This window comes from Pterocles gutturalis, unplaced genomic scaffold (assembly GCF_000699245.1).
Source record: "Pterocles gutturalis isolate BGI_N339 unplaced genomic scaffold, ASM69924v1 scaffold18438, whole genome shotgun sequence".
Lineage (NCBI taxonomy): Eukaryota > Metazoa > Chordata > Aves > Pterocliformes > Pteroclidae > Pterocles > Pterocles gutturalis.
Window position 1 is genome coordinate 80844 of NW_010123614.1, and position 19936 is coordinate 100779.

At 40.3% G+C, this 19936-nt stretch overlaps 2 protein-coding genes across 2 annotated transcripts in view; one reads left to right on the top strand and one right to left on the bottom strand.

Moving 5' to 3' along the window:
* FBXL13 (F-box and leucine-rich repeat protein 13) overlaps positions 1 to 7660 on the top strand; it is a gene marked incomplete at its 5' end in the record, with an annotated part of 82315 nt that extends 74655 nt beyond the window's left edge. Inside the window, 2 exon segments of the mRNA XM_010077978.1 lie at positions 7500 to 7596; positions 7598 to 7660. Coding sequence (XP_010076280.1) covers positions 7500 to 7596; positions 7598 to 7660 — 160 coding nt within the window.
* A 2601-nt stretch (positions 7661 to 10261) lies between these two features.
* The window catches only part of FAM185A (family with sequence similarity 185, member A), a 33353-nt gene continuing 23678 nt past the window's right edge, over positions 10262 to 19936 (bottom strand). Inside the window, exons 6-7 of the mRNA XM_010077979.1 lie at positions 19105 to 19239; positions 10262 to 10579 (exon numbers count right to left, since the gene is read on the bottom strand). Of these exons, the coding sequence (XP_010076281.1) occupies positions 10464 to 10579; positions 19105 to 19239 (251 nt within the window). The 3' untranslated portion in view covers positions 10262 to 10463. The remainder of the gene's footprint in view (positions 10580 to 19104; positions 19240 to 19936) is intronic.

The following is a 19936-nucleotide window of genomic DNA, read 5'->3' on the forward strand; positions in this document are numbered from 1 at the left end:
GCTGTGACCACTTCCCTGGGGAGCCTGTTCCAGTGACCAACCACCCTCCCAGTGAAGAACTTTTTCCTAATGTCCAGTCTGAACTTCCCTGGAGGCAGCTTCATTCCATTTTGTTGTGTCCAATCGTTGGTCACCAGAGAGAGGAGATCAGCACCTCCCCTCCACTGCCCCCTTGGGGAAGGTGCAGACTGCCACGAGGGCACCCCTCAGCCGCGAGTCCCCCCCCCAGCCTGCTCTCCCCCAAGCTGACCCAGCCACGTGACCTCGGCTGCTCCTAAGTCTTGCCCTCGAGGCCTTTCACCATCCTGGTCTCCCTCCTCTGGACACACTCTAATAGTTTGATGTCCTTCTTATATTGAGGCGCCCAAAACCGCACACAGTGCTCGAGGTAGGGCCACACCAGTGCAGTGTAGAGTGGGACAATCACCTCCCTCGATGGGCTAGCTGCACCCTGCTTGATGCACCCCAGGACACGGTTAGCCCTTTTGGCTGCCAGGGCACAGTGTTGACTCATATTCAACTTGCCGTCAACCCAAACCCCAGATCTCTTTCCACGGGGCTGCTCTCCAGCCTCTTGCCCCCCAATTTGTATGTGTGACCAGGATTACCCTGTCCCAGGTGGAGAATCCCGCAGTTGCTCCCATTAAATTTCACACAGTTGCTGATTGCCCAGCTCTCTAGTCTATCCAGATCTCTCTGTAAGGCCTCTCAGTGCTCGAGGGAGTCCACAGCTCCTCCTAGTTTAGTTTTGTCGGCAAACTTACTTAATGAACATTCAGTTCCTGTGTCCAGATAATTTATAAAAACATTAAAAAGCACTGTCCCTAAAACTGAGCCCTGGGGAACCCCACTGGGGACTGGCCACCAGCCTGATGTAGCCCCATTTACTATAACTCTTTGAGCCCAACCTGTCAGCCATTGCTCACCCAACGTATTATGGACTTGTCTAGTGGTGGGCTGGACAGTTTATCCAGAAGGATACTGTGAGAGACAGTATCAACAGCTTTGCTAAATTCCAAAACCACCACATCTACTGGCTTCACTTGGTCAACCAGATAGGTGACTTTGTTATAAAAATAAATAAAATCGGTTAAGCAGGACTTTAGCCTTGTGAACCCGTGCTGGCTATGACCAATGATGACTGCATTGTCTCTCAAGTGTTTGTCAATAACTCCCAGAATAATCTGCTCCATAATTTTAACAGGCACTGAAGCGAGACTGACAGGCCTGTAATTACCAGGGTCTTCCTTCTCACCCTTCTTGAAAACTGGGAGAGCTGACTTTGTAGCTGAGTTTTCAGCTGAGTCTCAAAGGTGTGGCTTCAGTGTCTGTCACCCTTCCCTGGGGGTTAAGTGTCACAGACCAGGTGCCATACACCTAGAACTGCACAGTGGCCAGACATGCCAAGGGGACTGAAACTGGAAAAGAACTAAAGTTTAAGCACAGCTGATATAACTTGATCAAACTTTATGAAGAGTAAGAAATATATGCTGTTATCTTATATAGAGAGCATACTCTCCATACTAGGAGAGCTCTAACCCCACTCTAACAGGACCACTGTAGATAGCGCACTCCCTGCTAAACCATTCCAGGGTTTAATAACCACTTTAGAGACCATAAGACCAACGCAGATGCTTGATAATTTAAAAGATATTTCCAGTGTGCTTCGTGCTTTCCAAACCCTCCTTGGTTTATTTCCCTCTGTCTTACCATTAACAATTCTGCTGTCATTACTGTTACTTTCTTTACTTCTCTCTTAGTTTTCCTAATGTCATCTCAGAACTTCCTTTTTAAAACCTCTACTTCTAATTAAATACTTGTTAGATACAAAAAGGGTTTTGAGGGATTGGTATGCAAGAGTAGTAATGGAAAAAAATTATTGTAAATGAACTACACTGTTCATTCTGAAAAAAGCTATTTCAAATACATTTAATCTCCTCATAACTTTCTGATTTACAGTTTTTCTCATATTAAGCCTCAAGGGATTTTCTTTTACCCCTGGATTACTGTTGCTGACTTACTTTTTCTGTGACTTAATATCTCTGTTCAGAGCAGTAAACAGTGTGTTGTCCCTTTCAGGCCCTGCTTGGTTATACATCTTCCTGTAGAAGTGTGATGTAGTAGGAACAGAAATTTGTGTGAGTTCCAATTTATGTTGGGTGTGCCATGATCAAAGAGCTGACATGACTTCTCAGAAAACCGTTTGCATTATTGTAGCCTTTGCAGGATGACCCAGGATTATGCCTCTGCTTCAGAGTCCCATATGCTATGGGTTCTCCAAACATCTTGATTAAACTCTTCTGACTCAGCCAAGGAATTTCTCAACCAGTTATTTTTACTGTAAAGCAAGCCCTGGAGAGTTATATATCTTTACAAAACAAAAAGCAACCATGACACACACATTTCTACCCAGTGTTATCTTTGCCCTTTTTCTGATTTTTTTATAACTAGGCAAACTTTGCCAGTTTTACTTTCTTGAGCCTGATTTTCTGGTATGTGACGGTGGATGGTTCTTTTCTTTGCCAGCCTCAGTCTCTAACCCTTTGCACCATATGTTCAATGATGAGAAACTCTTACCTCATGTCATTTGAGTCTGGGACAAAAAACTATCGAGTGCATCAATCATGTAGAATAATTCAACACTGAGGATTTTTTGCTTGTTCCTTCCAACAGGTCTGAAGAGTGTCCCTAGACCTAGGCAGGCTGCAGACCAGACTGACCAAGTCAAGATTAGAGTGGCTTTTCAATGCAGACTCTAAAATTGTCATTAGATGGAATGATATTCAGAAAATAAAGGAGTTCACAGCTAGATTCAGATACATTCCACATCGTATATGTGGATTTTTGATTTTTTTTTTTTGTAGTTCAAGGCCAATATTGCGAAGACGATAAAAACCATTTATTTTCTGCCAATAAATACATCAAAAGCACAGTAAAATATGGCAGTGATGCTACACTGTTAGTCAACTTGCAGCAGATTTTCAGCAATTACATCAAAAACAATAACAGTACTGTCACTTACATATCACAATATATTTTTATAGAACTATGTATTTCATACATAGTATAGTATTTCATACCTGTATGCTTTTAGTAATGAATAATAAGCATCTGATTGTCAGAAAAATGAACAACAAGGCCTCATTCTCTGTTTTCAGACTAACTTTCAAACCTTGTTTGGGTTCTTAGATTTTCATAAAAGATAGAGGAAAAGGCTGTTTTCAGGTGTAATTTACATTCTGCAGGTGTGAAACCTACATTTCAGAGACATTTCATTCCCTATTTAAGGAGATGGAAGAGGGCATCTATGTAAAAACCAGATTAATCTGGAGAACTAAACATGCTGGTGGCTTAGGTTCTAAATAAGCAATAGATGAAATATGTTTTTAGTTTAAAGTTGCCCTACAAAATCTAACAATCATGTATACTTCATTTTGCCAAAGGAATTCCCCATTATTTATTTTTAAACACTACCCAGTCCTAGCAGACATCTCTTAGCAGACTGAGCCTTGCAAACATTGAGACATATCTCTTGTATTGTGTCATATTCTTTTTCAAAGTTTTATTATTACTGTTTCACTAGATTAAAATAGAAAACATATGGAGCCACAAAGTTCTTCAAGTTTCAGTCCAATGCAGCTTCATAGGAAACAGTTACGAGCATATAAATTGTCCATTCTTTCCAGTATCAGGTAGCATTTGAGATTATATTTGCCAACATACTAGCCTGCTTCCAAGTTTATTAAATGTTAGAAGAAAAAAAAGTTTACGACCTGATATCCCGCTGCATATTTCTGTATCCAGAGGCTAATGACCTTTCAATTAATCCTAAGTGCCATAAAGAATCATGGCTAATCTACCTGTGAGAGTATGCGATACTCGTACAATTGCTTTCTTCTACTTGAGACAAAGAAACAAAACAAAACGCTTCTTAAAATGTGGCTTCTGTCAGAAAAGGTTGTAGTGGTCGTGATTCACTTAGGACTAAGCCTACAAGAAATAACACACTGGCATCTTTAGAGAAACACTTCTCTTCCCTGTAAAACATTCTCCTTAAACTTAAAATACAAATACCCTTTAAAGTCAGCTGTGGTGCTGGGAAGGCGTGGCTCTGTAGTGACATTTCTGGGTGCAAAATGAGAAAGGAAATCTGCCATTCCCTTGAGAAGCCCACGCCAGGCAGTCTTGTGCTCTCACCAGACTGCATCTCATCTTTAACAGTTTGGTTTTACCAAAAGCTGTTGAGAGCAAAATTAAATGCTTCCTTCTTTTTTGTCTGCACTAATATGAAACCAGTTACATTTCTTTTAAACTCATGACTACTCTGCTAACAAGTGACTCATGAACAAATACTATTACAATTTTTGCCTTTTAAATGGAAATTACATTGAGTCTTATGAGCAACACTATATTCGGAGAGCATTCTGATTTTTGTTTTGGCGCTTTTTTTGTTATTGTGTTTTCTGGTGGTTGTTGGTGGTTAGAAAGAACATTGCAAGAACTCTGTTTTCTTGGAAAAAGCAGAATTTCTTAGTTGTTATCCAAATATTCAGGTCTCAAGGCAGGAGGGATCAATGCACATGGAACTGGAAATGAAGAGAGCCTACACATGATTTGGTAAAGGCGTAAGAATAATTACTCCTTAAAAGTTTTCTCTGGAATAAGCAAAAAAACCATCATAGTACTGTCTTCTCACTGACTGTAAATCGCTCTTCAGGAGTGACATGGAGGCTCCTGAAGTGCCGTGTTTCAGCCATTGTGTGCACTGGAACTTGATGCCACAAAAAGAGACAACTATTGCAGCTGACATCGACCTCAGAATAGTTCAGATTTTATGTAGTCTTCTAACTTTTTGTAACCTGGAGCATGCTTGCAGGATGCTTTTTTTTTTCCCCATTAGCTGCCTGCCTCCACTTGCCTCTTCAGCTTAATTTTGCCTGTTTAAGTTTTTATTTTTCATTATTTTTTACTTGATTGGTTTTTGTAACCTCATCTCAAAAAGCCTTTTTCAAAACCTCTCCTTTTTGTTATGTGGACCCAGTCAAACGTTTCTGATTTTTGGAATGGCTCAGGATTCAAACTGTGATGCTGAACTGCATTTCCTAGCTACCCCCTCTTAGTAAAAGGGATTGAAACTTCGGGTAAGGATTCAATTATATATTCCAGTGCTGCTCAAGCCATGTGTTTGGCCCAGTACTTTTGTCTGACTTATACCAAGAGATATTTGCTTTCCCAAAGATAATTGTAATTATTTGCTGAAATGCTTTTATGGGTCAGTGTGCTCATTTAAGACATTATATAAAGAAATAAGTAGGGTCTATCATAGTAGAGTATATCTTAAATAAACGATATATTTTGCCATGTGTTGATGATTAACGAATGTCTGTTTCTGGCAAACTGATCAACTGTAGCTCCAGGCATGGGACAGCATAAGTTTCCAAAGAAATAGTAACAACTACCCTTATACATGCTTCAGACAGCAGCCATACATTGCAGTTTCCATGAAAAACAGGAATTTGGACTTGGATGTGTTGATTTTTATTTTATAGCTTAGAGCTTATAGCTCATATAAATTGTGCACACATTCCTCCATGGCACAGGCCTCCCTAATATAAAAACAGACACAGCCTTGTGTTCATGTCGTTCACACAGTGCGTCAGTGTTAGATTTTTTAAAAAAATATCCTGCAGCGGTTAAAAAGGAGCCCTCCTCGCTTCACTAATTTTGTCTCTTTTGCACTCTCTTGGCTTCCCCTTTCCCGCTGTGGTGGCGCAAGCGTTACAGCTGTGCATGTCTGCCTCTGTGGTAACCATCTTCAGCATCTTCACTTTGGGAAAAACCCCCAACAACATTACTAATGCTGTAGGGCATTACTGGCAGATAACAGACCACTTTAATTGGGGCTTTTTTCTATTATAGTTTAGATGCCATATATGATACTCTGTTACAGAGCTTAGGAAGTTGTCCGGCAGGGAGGAAGGCTATCTGACTGTGGCTGTGACACACCAGATCAGGCTGAATCTCCTGGAGAGGATGAGATGCAGAGAGCTGGCCTTCCCCAGCAAGCACAGGAGTACGCTCAGCCCGGGGCAGCTTTCTGGAGTGCGAGAGCCAGTGATGGGGGAGGCAGGTGCTCTGCCCAGCCAGGAGCTGGCTGACAGCCAGGTACATCGCAGAAATGATGGAAAGAAAGAGACCCTCAAAAGACCTAAAGTGGCAGGTTCAGTTTCTTCAGCTCAGGAAGGCAATGAAAGTTGCCAGACTGATACTGCCTGGAAAGGAGGGATTGCTGCTCTTCAACTTCTTTTCAGGGTGTCTCACGCAGCAGGCCTGAGTTTCTCCTGTTTCTGTATCATTTTGCTCCAGTTCATTCTGCTGTGAAGGACCAGTGGCCACAAAATGCTGAGGGAGATCGGGGGGGTCATGGGTGTTTTTGGACATAAAAGCAATTATCTTCTGGTTCAGCTGTCCCAGAAGCTGCAAAACACAGCCTTGGGCAAGCCGGGGGCCAGTGCGGGTAACGGCAAGGCTCTGTAACACTGCCCGTTGTATAGTCAGTTCCACTGCAGAAACAATACACTTTAGCTACGAGTGGAGAGGTTAGCCAAAAAGGTGAACCAGGAAAGGGTAAAAAATACTTGGAGGTGCTGCAGAGACCGTTCAAAGAAAAAACTAGAGACAGGGATCTGCACAGTTCCTATAGCTTTCCTATACAGCTATGAAAAACCACTCTGGAGACACTGATATCTTCTGATGTAACGGGTGTATTTATCCTGTTTGGTGTTATGTTTTCTTCAAAACACAATGCTATCGTTCCAATGGCATTGCCTACTCAGGTGCAAAGATCTGTGTTCTAGGCTCCACAGTCAAGACAGATGCTGACACACTAGAGAGCAAGTGCAGACGAAGGCCACCAAGACCACGAAAGGGCTGGAGCACGTGATGTGTAAAGACAGGCTGAGAGAATCGCGTTGCTCAGTCACAAGAGGAGGCTCAGGCTGGAGGGGACCTTGTTGCTGTCTGGAACTCTGATCAGAGGGTACAGAAGAGAAGACATGGCCAGACTTTTCTCAAAGGTGCACTGATAGGACAAGTGGCATATGCAAAGTTCTGATTACATACAAGAGACTATTTTTTAATCAGGAGGCTGGTCAAACACTTGAACAAGATCCCAGAAAGGCCGTGCAACCTTCACCTCTAGGGATATTATGAACTCAGCTGGCAAAGCCATGATCCACCTGGTCTAGTTGGATCCATTTAGAGCAAAACAAGGATTAAAAGATCTCCAGAGGCCCCTTGCAACCTATTTTAACCTGTGACACTATGGCTTAACCAATGACCTTATTTTTGTAATTTCCACAACACCTCTTATAATAGTAATAGCTTCAGTTAAAAGAAGGAACTTTTGCTCACTAAACAGCTTTTAGTGATCTTTGTAGAAGCAGCCTCTGCAATTTTTTTTTTAACTTGGCATTTCTTTTTTTTAACTCTTATTGCAGACAAGCTGTCTTGAAATATACAGCCAACCTGGAGAAACAAGAACATAACGATGCTGACCCTCCTTCCTGGCTTGGATATGACCGGGATGGTAACATATTCACCTTCACCGAAAAACACACATCAGAGCCTGAAAAAACAAATTCTTCAAAATGAAAAATGAAGAAATTGTGCAACATCTTCTACAGTTCAAGAGTTTTTCACTAGAGCATAAAAAGAACACTATATTCTTTTTCTTAAAACTAATCATAGTTTAATAAAAGGCCCTTTGTTTAATTAGTAAGGAAGCACTGCAAATCTTTCTCGCAGGAGTGTGTATGCCTTCAAGCAAGACAGCTGCACTGAAACAACATTGCTAACTTTCAGATGGTGATTCAAACTGTCTTCATCTTCCAATAATGAGAAGTTTTTGTAGTCCCATGCAGTGTAAGCAATAAATAAATCTGCATGTGTTTGGGGTTCTTGTCTGCAATGAAGGTCCTCTCCAGGACATAAACACTCTTGACTTCCCACAGAAGTTCACACTTGACAGGGCTGCTGCTCATCATGTACTGTGTTCTTGAGCAACGAAGAACAGCAAATAGGTAGTGACTATAGTAACTGCCCATTCCTTAATACCCAACTCTACGTGCACATTTAAGCACAGTTCTCTACGTCTCAATTCAACTCTCTAAGCGAACTGATGTTTACATTTGCAGATCTGAACTGCAGGCTGTCTGGCAGCTGACACAAGTCAGGAAAATCAAATGAAAAGAAGCACAGATGAGAAAAGTGTTAAAGGATAAATTTTCTCCGGTTACAAAAACATCTTCTCATCAAGTGGACAAAAAAAATAAGCACATATGGGATTTGCTATTCAAATACTAATTACTGATAACCGACTGATCTTTCCTTGTCTAGAAAAAAATATAAAGTTTCACCTCATTATAGCAGAACAAGACATTACTCAAGTGCCTTTGGGGGAACTCCCAAAGATTTGTCTTTCTTCAGCTCATTTTTGACCTTTATGTCAAAGTTCTAGCTGGTCTCAACATTTATTAGCTTGGAAAGAATATAATCACGAGTAGCTTTAGTGGTAGCACAATTTTTCTGATGGCTCATTTAAACTACTTTAAGCAAGTAACTAGCAATCCTAATGTTTAATTCCAGCTAGTTGTAGAGTATGAAAGCCTTAGCTTGCTTTCCTTTGAATGCGGAAGAAATAACACGTTTTCTCACTATGTTCTCCCTTAAATTGCTGCTGCAGCAGTCCCAAAAAGCACAACCTTAATCATGGAGGCTGACAGGCTTTGTATTCCAGGTGAATAGTGGAACCATGAGATGGACTCGATCTTGTGAAATATCTACTACACTGTGTTTATTTTTCAAAGCAATGTGAATGTAGACGTGTTTCTTTCACTTTATCTTCAGCAGTGCACAGAAATCCTTAGTTTCAAAACTTTTTCAGGAAATCTAAAACCCTTACACATTTATTAATTTTGTATCTTTCAAAAGTACAATAATTACTAATAACTAGCAATATTATATTGCTTTTAGTAATAATGATAGTAACACTTTATGGATTAGTGTTTATATTAAAAATACATATAATTTGCCATAAACATCAGTGCCCACCTCATGCAAACAAACAGTACACACAGTGACAAACAGAATGGGGAGTTTTTAACCACCCTGAATTATAGCTAAAATGCTCCCTTGACTACTGAAGTCCATCAGCCAGGGGCACTTATACCTCTTGGGGAATCCTGTGGGAAAGGACATGTTCATTTCATAATGGACCATTATGATCTGAAGTACATACACACATATACACAACTTAAAACCTGAGCTGACACACCAAACTCCTCTTTTCTACTCTCTGTCCACTCAGTTGGCAGGAATTCTTACATCTCAGTTTTAAAACACAAATTTCAGTACTTCTTTTATAAGGTACCATGTATATGTATGGAAAGGCTTTTAAAAGCTCCATTTACTTTACCGTGTGTTTGTATTCCAGTAACACAAAATCCTCCACAAAGATCATGTATGCCTTTGTGCAGGGCATGCACGCTTCCCTCACCTCCCTCCTCTGCCTTTCTGCCTCAAAGAGCTTACAGTCCCGTCATGCAGGGCTGAACAGTAAGTGACTGAAGTGTAGCAAATAATTAGCCCAATACTTCCATTCTTTGGTAGCTTTTACTTTAGGGAATGTTCATGTGGACTCTTATCTGACGTCCAGCTGGTGGAGTGTTCCTCCTTGAAATCAGCCAGACCCATTACACTTTTGAGTATTTATTTTAAAAGCTTTTCTTTGCAGACAAACAGTGGTAGACATAGCTAGAGTTCTTATTTCTATCCCCAAGGAAGTGGTTCAGAATGACACGGAGTGAGTTCTGTCATTTCATATAAGCAGTTTTACACATACAGTATCCATTGACACAGCAGAAACTGCTTAGGGGTCAAACACTGAACAAGAACACCAAATAAGAACTACAGTTATGAAAGTGATTTTACCCTATCCACAGTGCAAATAATTTGGTTGCAATTCTCTGCATTTTGCATAAACTACTGGAATTCCCACAGTACTGAGACATTTAATTTAAAAATATAAAATAGCTTGCAGAGCATGTAATCTTGTAAGTAAAGGTACATATTTTCAAATACCAGATGTTGAAAATGCTTTTTATTTTTAAATGACGACTCCAAACTTTTGTTTGAAAGTTACCAGCTTCTAAACTGATGTGGTAAGTGGGTCAAGTTATACAAATTCTGAATATACAAGCTCTTGTCATTCCGAAACAGCACTAAAAGTAAACCAGACCTGTTAAGCACCAGCCACTGTCATGGGCAAATCTTAGGTTAAAACACCCCCATTTTTTAATATTGCTTCTCTCGTATATTAAGAATATACATCAACAAAATTTCATAATTTTACATAAATGTTCCTGTACAATTTCTTGGTTTAAGCTCTTTGGCCTATTTCACCTTTAAGAACCCTTCAGCTTGACAGACTGGATCCAGCTTTGGCTTTTAAGACACACTTTGCCATTCTGTGTGTCAGCCTTAATCCATTTGTCTGTTTCACTCCTTTGATTCATGTGACCTGGAAAAGAGAGTTCTGTTTAGTTTAACTTCATACACAGTAAACATATTGTCTCCATATTACCTTTTTTCAAGCTCCCTAGAAATACTGAAGACTTATGTGGTACAATTTATATATTTTTAACAAGGGCTTCTGACGTTTCATTCTTGATATAGTTTTCTGCATTAATCTCATTTCCCATAATATATTATTACAATGAAGTTGTGGGTTTTATTATATAGTACTGTAGTTTTTATTATGACCTAGTAAATATGTCTACATTAGACATTAATCTGGCTAAGTAATTTGAAAAGTTTTCATCTTTATTGTAAACTTGGAAAAGAGACATGAGTAAGACCTGATTTTCCAGATGACCAGACATGTTGCTACTGTTACTGCTTTCTTATGATAGCTTATGAGAACCACCCTGAGATGTCTGTCTGTCTTACATGTTTCACAAAAACTTAGTATGCATTGTAATACTCTGAACAGCTTGCTGTATAATAGACAAAGGAAAAAGTTCAACTTACCCTCATTTTACAACTAGGAAAGGGAGGCCAAGAGAGTGTAAGTGACCTTCCAAACTTATACAGAAGATTTATGACCAAATTGGGAATTCAACTGTCATCTCTTAAGCCCCAAATCAGTGCCTTTATCACAAGATCAACCTTCACTTGGGTTTATCTTTACAAAATATCTTTTACTATTATTTTAGTGTTTGTGTGATTAAGTGGTTTCTAAGTTTAGAACTAATTTGAGCCTGGAATAGCATGAGGGATGGCAGGGAAGCAGATTCTGAAGCAATTTGCAAACATGCTCTGCTCTGACCTGTAACACAGCTGAAGTTAAATTTTGGCCACGTCAAAACCAGTGGCGGAACTCCAACTGACATCACTGTGTCGGTTTCCACAACTCAAGCCTGTGCGCCAGAACTTTTCAATAGCGTTTCAGTGCTTTGGTTCTTCTGTGCAGGATTAATTTAGGGTTATGGGCCAAACCCACATCAATTCACTAGCAGGCTGAGGTACTTTTTAGAAGCACAGGATTTTCAGAAGAGTCCAACACTGATGAAGTTCTCCCACTGAATGAAGAGTATTTCAGTGTCCTTTGTTATCAGACTACAACATGCCTTCAAAGATCTCCATGTGGATGTCCAAATACAATTTCTGCATTCCTGACTGCTCCAGGCAGCAGCAGTCTCAATCACACTCAATCTCAATGTCATTCCTACTGTAAGGCAGAATCCACAGTTCTTCTCCTCATCTAATTATTGAGTTAAATCTACGATGATCATCATGAAGTTGGAAAAATATGTTGTATGTGAAATCTGTTAAAACCTGAAACTTCAGTTCATCACAAAGCTTTCCTGAATTTGCAATAGTACTGTATCAGAGAATACAGAAGAGAAACTAAACCAAAAATCTATCCTTGTAGCCCTTACAACTTTAGATCACTCTGAATTTTAAACAGGAAATCGCCTCTAGGTGTCAAAAAATGAACCCACAAATAAGTATAAAGGAATATTTCAGCTGATCCCTTAACAGAGTTGTAGAGCACTGAAAGTACAGCGCTTTTTTTCTAAGGAGAGAGGACACAATAAATATAGGGCAGAGATATATTTCCAGAAAGTGCATATTGGGGTGCTTGGTCCCAGTTCCTCTCTCATGTTTTTGTCACTATGGCTTGTACCTCTGTACAAGGAACAAACACTAAAGCACAGACTCAGCCCTGTAAATGAAGTTCCATGCACTACCTATATCCTGCTACACTTTTGCTAAGAAGTTAAAGAGGAGCTTTGAAGAAACACAGAAACAAATTAACAGAGCTGTTTTAAAGCTCAGTTGTTGTCTGAGCTCTGTTTCTCATTTTGTATTTGCTATGTGAACTTAAAATTTTTTGTTCCTTATGCTTCTTTTGGAGATTTGCCTGTGAAGGGAATGCAGAGAATATCAAACTGCCTGCAGGAAAGTCAGTGTCAAGTTCCACTCCCTAGGGATGAAGACCTTCAAACTATTTTAAAGTTTTTAAGCTTACTGCCAGTAGCAGATTCAAATCAAGCTTAAGATATTTAAATAGCTTTGTGTTAAGGCACGAATCAAGCAACAAGGTTTAGTTGGAGACCTTTTGCTGACAGTTTGGTCTTAACTGTACTGACTGCCTGTACTGTGAATACTGTGGGAACATAAGTGGATTTTGAGGATGACTTCGCTAGCATGGTTAAATCACAAAAGACAACAGCCTGGTGGGTTGAGAATAAGGAAAGGAGAAAAAAAAAATCATTTTCATTTCAAAACCCACCAGTGAAGACAAGAGCATGAGCCGGAGAAGACAGATGCGCCCCTATGCTGCGTGGACACTTTTTCAATTTAATGCACAGGAAAAAGTTGTGGAGTTTTTTTTATCATGAGTGTCTAAAGGCAGAGAACACCTTTGCAGAACATTGTGCCGTGAAGTACGGACTGTTTAACTTCTCCAGTCTCGAGGAAGGCAAGTGAATAGAGAGCTCTTTTTTCATATCATAAAACACAGAAGATGAGTATATTTTAAATGTTTTCCACTGGTATTGTTAGGACTGAGGTGTATCTCAAAAAGGCTGTAAATAGTTTGAGTTAAAAGCAAGCTGAAACCAATAAAAATCTGTAGGATAGCATCTCATCTAATGTCTTTTCTAAAAGTTGGATGAACTTTCTATTTGACTTGAAGGAATGTAATATTTTCCAGATACAACCTGGGTCTTTGTTTGTTTTTTTAAGATACTGCTTAACGATCAAGGCTTCGCAGAGGGACAGTGTTTAGAGGGACACTATAAAATTGTAAAACAAAGCCCTTCCCACTCAATTCTAGTGGCAAAGAGTCAATAAAAATAGCTTCTAGGAAAGAAGGGAGGTTTTGAAGAAGTGCCTTGAGAACAGAGGGAACAGGGAGGGACACAGCAGCGGCTGGTGTTACTGCTGGGATCAGAACCATGACTCCGAATGCAACAGACCCAAGCCAGCTGTGCCACGGGAGGAGTGTTACATGCAGACAGCTGTTAAGTTTCAGAAGAAACGTAAGTTTCAGCAGACTGCCATAATACAAGCTCTTGCAGTTATTTCCCTTTTAAAGGCAAGTTGCTTGCCTTGCGTTAGTCATTGCCCCTTCAGCTGCATTTGTATTTAACCCTGGCACTCCAGGCAGCTAAAACCCACAGACATTGCCTTAAAGTAAACAATATAGAAGTTCTGATAACAAAAGCAGTTCAACACATCCATTAAGCCTGTGAGACTCATGCAGTCAGCTCGCTCCTTGCACACTGGCTTTGAAGAAATCCTACAGGGTAAGCCCACAGCACTTGATAGGCCACTCTCCCAGGACTACTGGATGAGAAGCCACTGTGTGAGCAGTGAGAAACGAGTTATTCCTGAAGGTAGGAAACACATCTCTAAATCCCCTACGTTCCAGAGGAGAATCCAGATCTAACCTCAGGCATACATCAAAGTCCTATTATCTCAGTGCATGCTTAAGTGAATGATTGTTGTCAGGAGAAAGGTGCTTCTCACCACAATCTACCTGGAGAACCAGACAGGTGGAAAGAATTGAAGTTAAGAGAAACCTGAAAAGTCAGAGATAGGACAGTGGTATCAATGTCCAACTTTCCAAGGGAATCTGGTAATTAGACTGGCTGACTCTCTCCAGAAGCATGCAAGGAGGGAGGCAATCTAAGGAGTTCCTAGTGATCAAAAAGAATACCTGGATGCTGGATCAACCCATAAGGTAGAGACAACATCTGGAAACTTTCACAGAAGAAAAGGGGTTAGAGAAGACAACAGGAGATTCCTCTTCATTGTCAGGATAGACATCTAAGGGAAGGGATAAGTTAATGTGAAAGAGAGCCCTGTTACCTGTGTGCGTGTTCACCAGAAGGCATGGCTCTGAGAGGATCACTGTTCAGATGTGGCTCAGCAAAGCTCTAGTACTGTAGTTGGGGTGGGATTAGTACCAAAAGCTAAAAACCCTGTTAACTGCTGCTGCAACTACTGTCGCGCTGGATGAAATAGGGAGGAAGAATGTCTCAACCTGGGAGAAGACAATAATTCCCAAAGAGCATGTTCAAAGAGGACAGCAAAATACAAGCAGGTTGGTTTGCCAGCTTGTGAAAGTACGAATAGGGAAACAATAATCTGCAAAGACAAATATCCACAGCCTCTCAGGAGCATCTGTGACACTGTGGGACTTTTACCGAGGAAACTCACGCAAGTGCTAAAAACCAGATGGAGTAAGTGACTGCCAAAGTTAAAAGCTCACTTGGCACCAACCAGATGGATCACATCGGGTCAAAGGTTGCTGCTGGATATGAACTTGGCACTAGAACTGGGGCCAGGGATGGAGAAAGATCTGGAATCAGATGAGTCCCCAGCACCAGAGATGCAAGACTCTGGTGGTAAAGAAAGGGGTTATATTCCAGACAATTAGATTTGGAAATCGACACCATCAACTGCAAGGATCCAAATAAAGTCTCTGAACAATTGCAAGACTTTTTCCAGCAAGTTTACAGTTGTCAAACACACAAGCTGGCAATGGAAGTGGGCGGAAGCGTGCCCACTGGTTGCATTCATTTAGTCCTCAAATTCTTCCACCCACATGCCTCATAACCTTGCTTTGAGTTACTGAGGAGTGGGTGGGAGCAGATGATCACATCAGCTTCAGACAAGAGAAAACAGGGCTGAAGGCCACCTCCTGAGGATGCTGAGGTCCTGAGGCTGCACTGTATTTAACCGGACATGCTTGCCTAGCCTGTTCTTCACAGTCTGCAGTACTGACAGTCGTATGGCCTCGCCAGACAAGTGCTTTCTACCAGAAAGTTTATCTTACAATTTAGCTAAGGTTTCCTTATCGTAAGGTCAAATCATAATTCCTAGGCCTATCACCAGAGGACAGAAAACAATTTATTTCTTTCATCTCTGCAGCAATTTCTTACATACTGGAAAAGTGCGTCTTATCTTCCCTCAGTCTTCTCTTCTTTAGACAAAAACACCACTTTTTTCAGTCTTCCCTCATTAATCATGTTTTTAGGCCTCTGATCGTATGTTCTCCTTTGGAGTCTCTACAGTTGTCCACATCATTTCTGAGGTACAGTACTCAAAACTGGACACCTTCCAGCAAAGTGTTATTAATGCCATGTAAAGTCAAGGGATTATTTTGAGTTTTCCAGGACTGTCATGTTAATACACTGTTTACTTTTCCCAACTGTGTAACAGTATTGTTTCCTGTTTACTGATGTTTTTATTGAAATATTCCTCCTCTTGGAACCACACAGGTCATTATTCCTACCTTTGTACTTTGAACTTAAAAGGACTTGCTGGAAAAATGGCCTAAAAAGCAAGTAAATCAAGATTACTTGAATTTTAACCCTTCCCTTCAACATGTTTGTAACCCCTCTGACATGACAGTCTCCTAAGCTCCTTTTCTGCTTGAGTATTTGACACTTTTTAGCCTGCTACCCTTCCTCTTACCATATATAGTTAGAGATATATAGTTAACGATCTCTACAAGCTTCTTAAATCAGCTGATTTAATACAGGCAGACCTGGAGACACGGGAAGGCACAGACAGGCTAAGCAGAATCCTTTCTTCCTACCCTCTTTGCCAGGGAAAGGAAAAGCAAGCCTTGACAAGATTGCCATCAGAAATTACTGGAGTTACTCAAGCACTCTCAAACTAGACAGCCGAACAAATGCTTTCAGAGATGGAAGCTGGACCAGCGTTTAGCATGAAAAAATCTGATTTTATAACAGATTTCATTATACCATACATACTACTTCTAAGAGTGCCTACTGCTGTCAATGGAAACAGATGCCTTATCCTTGCAAATCACTCTGAAGAGTAAACTCCCTGGCACTGCTCTCTAGCTCCTTCCGTTTCTCGGCGAGTGTCCCAGATCTGCAGGAAAGACCCTTCCCTTTCTAAAAGGGCAAAACACCTTTTCACACTCTCATCACTCTGCCTCTAGAGCACTCACTCCAGGCTTTCATCTTCTTGTTTTGGCTAAATCCCACTCTATTCCTTGGCTACCACACAAAACCCTGGATGTGACTGCTTGTGGGACTGTAGTGTACTGACTGTGCCACTCAGTGTGGAAACGGGGACCATGAAGCAAGGTGATGGCATACATCATGACCACTGTAGGAGCAGCAGGAAAAGCTCTCCTGGGGCAGGTGACAGACTAGGTGCTTGTTTACCCAAGTCACAGAACTCTACCCTGTCTTCCCAGCCTCATCTCTAACATCTCTCACAATATTCCCAGAGGCAAGTAAAGCTTCCTGAAAGCTGATGGTTCCGTGTTATTCACAGGAGAACCGTCCAGTTTCTGAAAAATAATCTATTTTTAAACTAACCTTTGAGCTCAGAAGCATAAAAATCTAAATGGACGTGCTCTTGTGATACAGAGTTTTTTTTTCCACTTGGCAAAACCCCTCTTCCCTCTCTATTTTATACTTCCTTAGTTGCAGCACAAGGACAGCTATAGACTCTATACCTGAAACTCCACGCGTGGATAATGTTTTTGTGATATAGGAACAGTATTCAATGATTTTTAATTATTTCAGAATCTACTTGTGCAAGAAAATTCTCAAATCTTAACTTTAAGAAGAAGAGATTGTTGAGAATGAGGGAACAAGTGCTTGGTTTGCAGAAAGAATACACTGTCCCCATGGGATAAGGTAAAGAGAAGGAGAAGCAGAAAGCATCTCCCTTGCCATTTTCCAAAGAAATGTTACAGACCTGGCAAAGAAAGGGGAGGCACTGTTTTCAAAAGGATAAGAAAAGGAGCAAAGCACGTTAAACCCAACTAGTTCATCTCTCTTCACGTTTGTTGCTTCTTACTGACCAGTGAAAAAAAGGGATGAGAGAGCTGCTACAAATCATTAGTTACATTATGTGAGAAAACACTCAAAGCTAAATGTCAGGTATAAGGCAGATGAAGTTACATTTCTTCAGGCCAGCACTAGGTTAGCTGAATTGTATCCTGCAGAAAATCTGTTCCAGGGTCTATTTTTCATTCACTTGTATGATGATCAATTAAGATCTAGGTTTAATTAATTTTTTGAGCAATGCTGTAACCTCTTTAAACAACTGATAATAAGTGGCCTAATGCTGTTGCCTCTGCATCACTCTTGCTGATTTCCGTGCCTTTTGGAGATGTATATTTGAGGGTTAACTGATCAGAGCCGCTTTTGTACTCAACTGCCAAGATCATTTCCATACCGAATGGTGGAAAAATTGCATCCGCTTCAGCAATGACTGTCCTGCATAAACACTGACTGGGTCATGAAACCAGAGAAGCCATTCAGCTGTGTATATTTGAAACACCACTCTTATCTTCAGTGTTGCCAGAAAAACAAGATGATCGACCGGCCAGCAGTCCTCATTTACTGGGAGGTATGTTGTTTTACTGCTGAGGCGATCCATTCCATAGAGCCTTGCTGGAATCTAGGGTCCTTACACAGGTTTCTAGCCTGACAACTTCTAACCACAGTTTTTTTTAAAAAATTGTATTTAATAAGCACTAGTAAATTTAAATGCTAGTAACTGTTCAAGACAGGAAGAGAGACACCTATACATTTCAAGACTATTTTACATAAGCAGACTACATATTAAGATTCTGTATATGCACTTCTAACATTTCCTGACTTTGAGATTATCATCTTATATGGGAAAGGAAAAGAAGTTTTGTGCATATTTTCTTATGTTCAAAACCAAAGAAAAACTCAAAGCCTCACCCAATCTGCTATCATATCAGGTCATACTGACACAACACGTTCAAGAACAAAGCTGGAGCCTTCAGACACACTATGTTAATGTTTCCTCTTGAGCAAACTGAGTAATTGGTAACAGCAACAGCCTTAACTTCCAGATAGACACATCCAGAGAGGAGAGAAAAACACGCCCTGACAATGAATTGTACAACTGTTTTCTAAAGCAGGAAACAGCAAGACTTGGGATTCCCAAGTTCAATTTCAAATGCATTAGAAGAATGCTTCCAGTAATTGCAGGCACCTTTCCATGTACTCTCTAATCGTCTACGCTATCTCCCACCCATCATTTCTCAGCCTGTCCTGCACTGTTAACATTTATACTGTACATTAATAAATATGCCATATATGCCTTTTAATTCCCCCTCCCATCCAACAGAGACAGACAGAGAAAACTTTTCATTATATTTTTAACTGACATTCCCTGACAATTTATTATATGTGAATAAGCCAACAAAGCAATGGGTCAAGTTCAGCCATGGACTACCTCCCACAAATTCACTGGAATAATGCTGAGGATGAATTTGACTCTAAGACTTTTGTTAGAGAAGTGGTTGTCTGCATTCACAAGTCATTTACCAAACAAAACGAAAGTTTCATCTAGTAACATGGGGAGTACAATGGCACAAGCAAACATTTGAAACTGAAACAGATGAAATAAGAAGAAGCCAAGAGCAATAAACTCATAAGGAAATGTAGATGCCTTTGACTAAGGCCAGACAGACATTTACTGCAAGCCAAGATTAGTAAGCCTTACCACTTAGAGTTACGTGATCGTCTTTGGAGGCACTCTGTGTTTCTTTTAACTGGATCTCTGAGCTCACATCCACTTTTCTTCCACACAACTGTAAATATGCTTTGAGAGAGGCAGGTACCTTGACTGTAATAGAACCTGATATAAATTTAAGTGAAAGCTAGTTAGTTTAACATTAAGATCAAAGCATGAAACAGGCAATTACTTAGCTAATTTGAATCAAATAATTGTTTGTTAGGGTTTTTTTTCTTAAGAGCCTTCAGACACAGTAACCTTTTTTTTTGTCTCCAAAAGTATAAATGAAGGTATCTTCATTTATCATAGCCAGAATACTGTATGTCACATGTAGAAAAACAAGTGTCACAGTATTTCCTTGGCAGACATGAAAACTGACATTGACATATACTGCTAGTGACTGCTCTTGGTAGAGGATCTTATTACAGGAATCATCAAGGGAAGGACATCTAATAGATCTCACAAGTATTATTACTTTAGTTTCATCTTCTAGTTGCATGTCTACACTCCTGAACAAGGACAGGAGATAGGATTTGATTATTAATCCAGCCACTGCTTGGCACATTATGAAAGAACTGCTCTTCTGGAACGATGAGATGCCGCTTACGTACTGGTAACGCTACCAGTTGTCTCTGCTTTACTGCACAGGGTCAGCTGTTCACATCCTTGAACAGATGCAGTCCCAGAAGTGACTAACCAGTTTAGATGACACTAAAAAGTAAACTACTAGCAAAATTGCAGCTTTGGTGGACCAAATAATTCTACCCTTGTGATTAAAAACAGAAATTCTGACTTCTGCTTCCCCTAGATATGTGCTTCC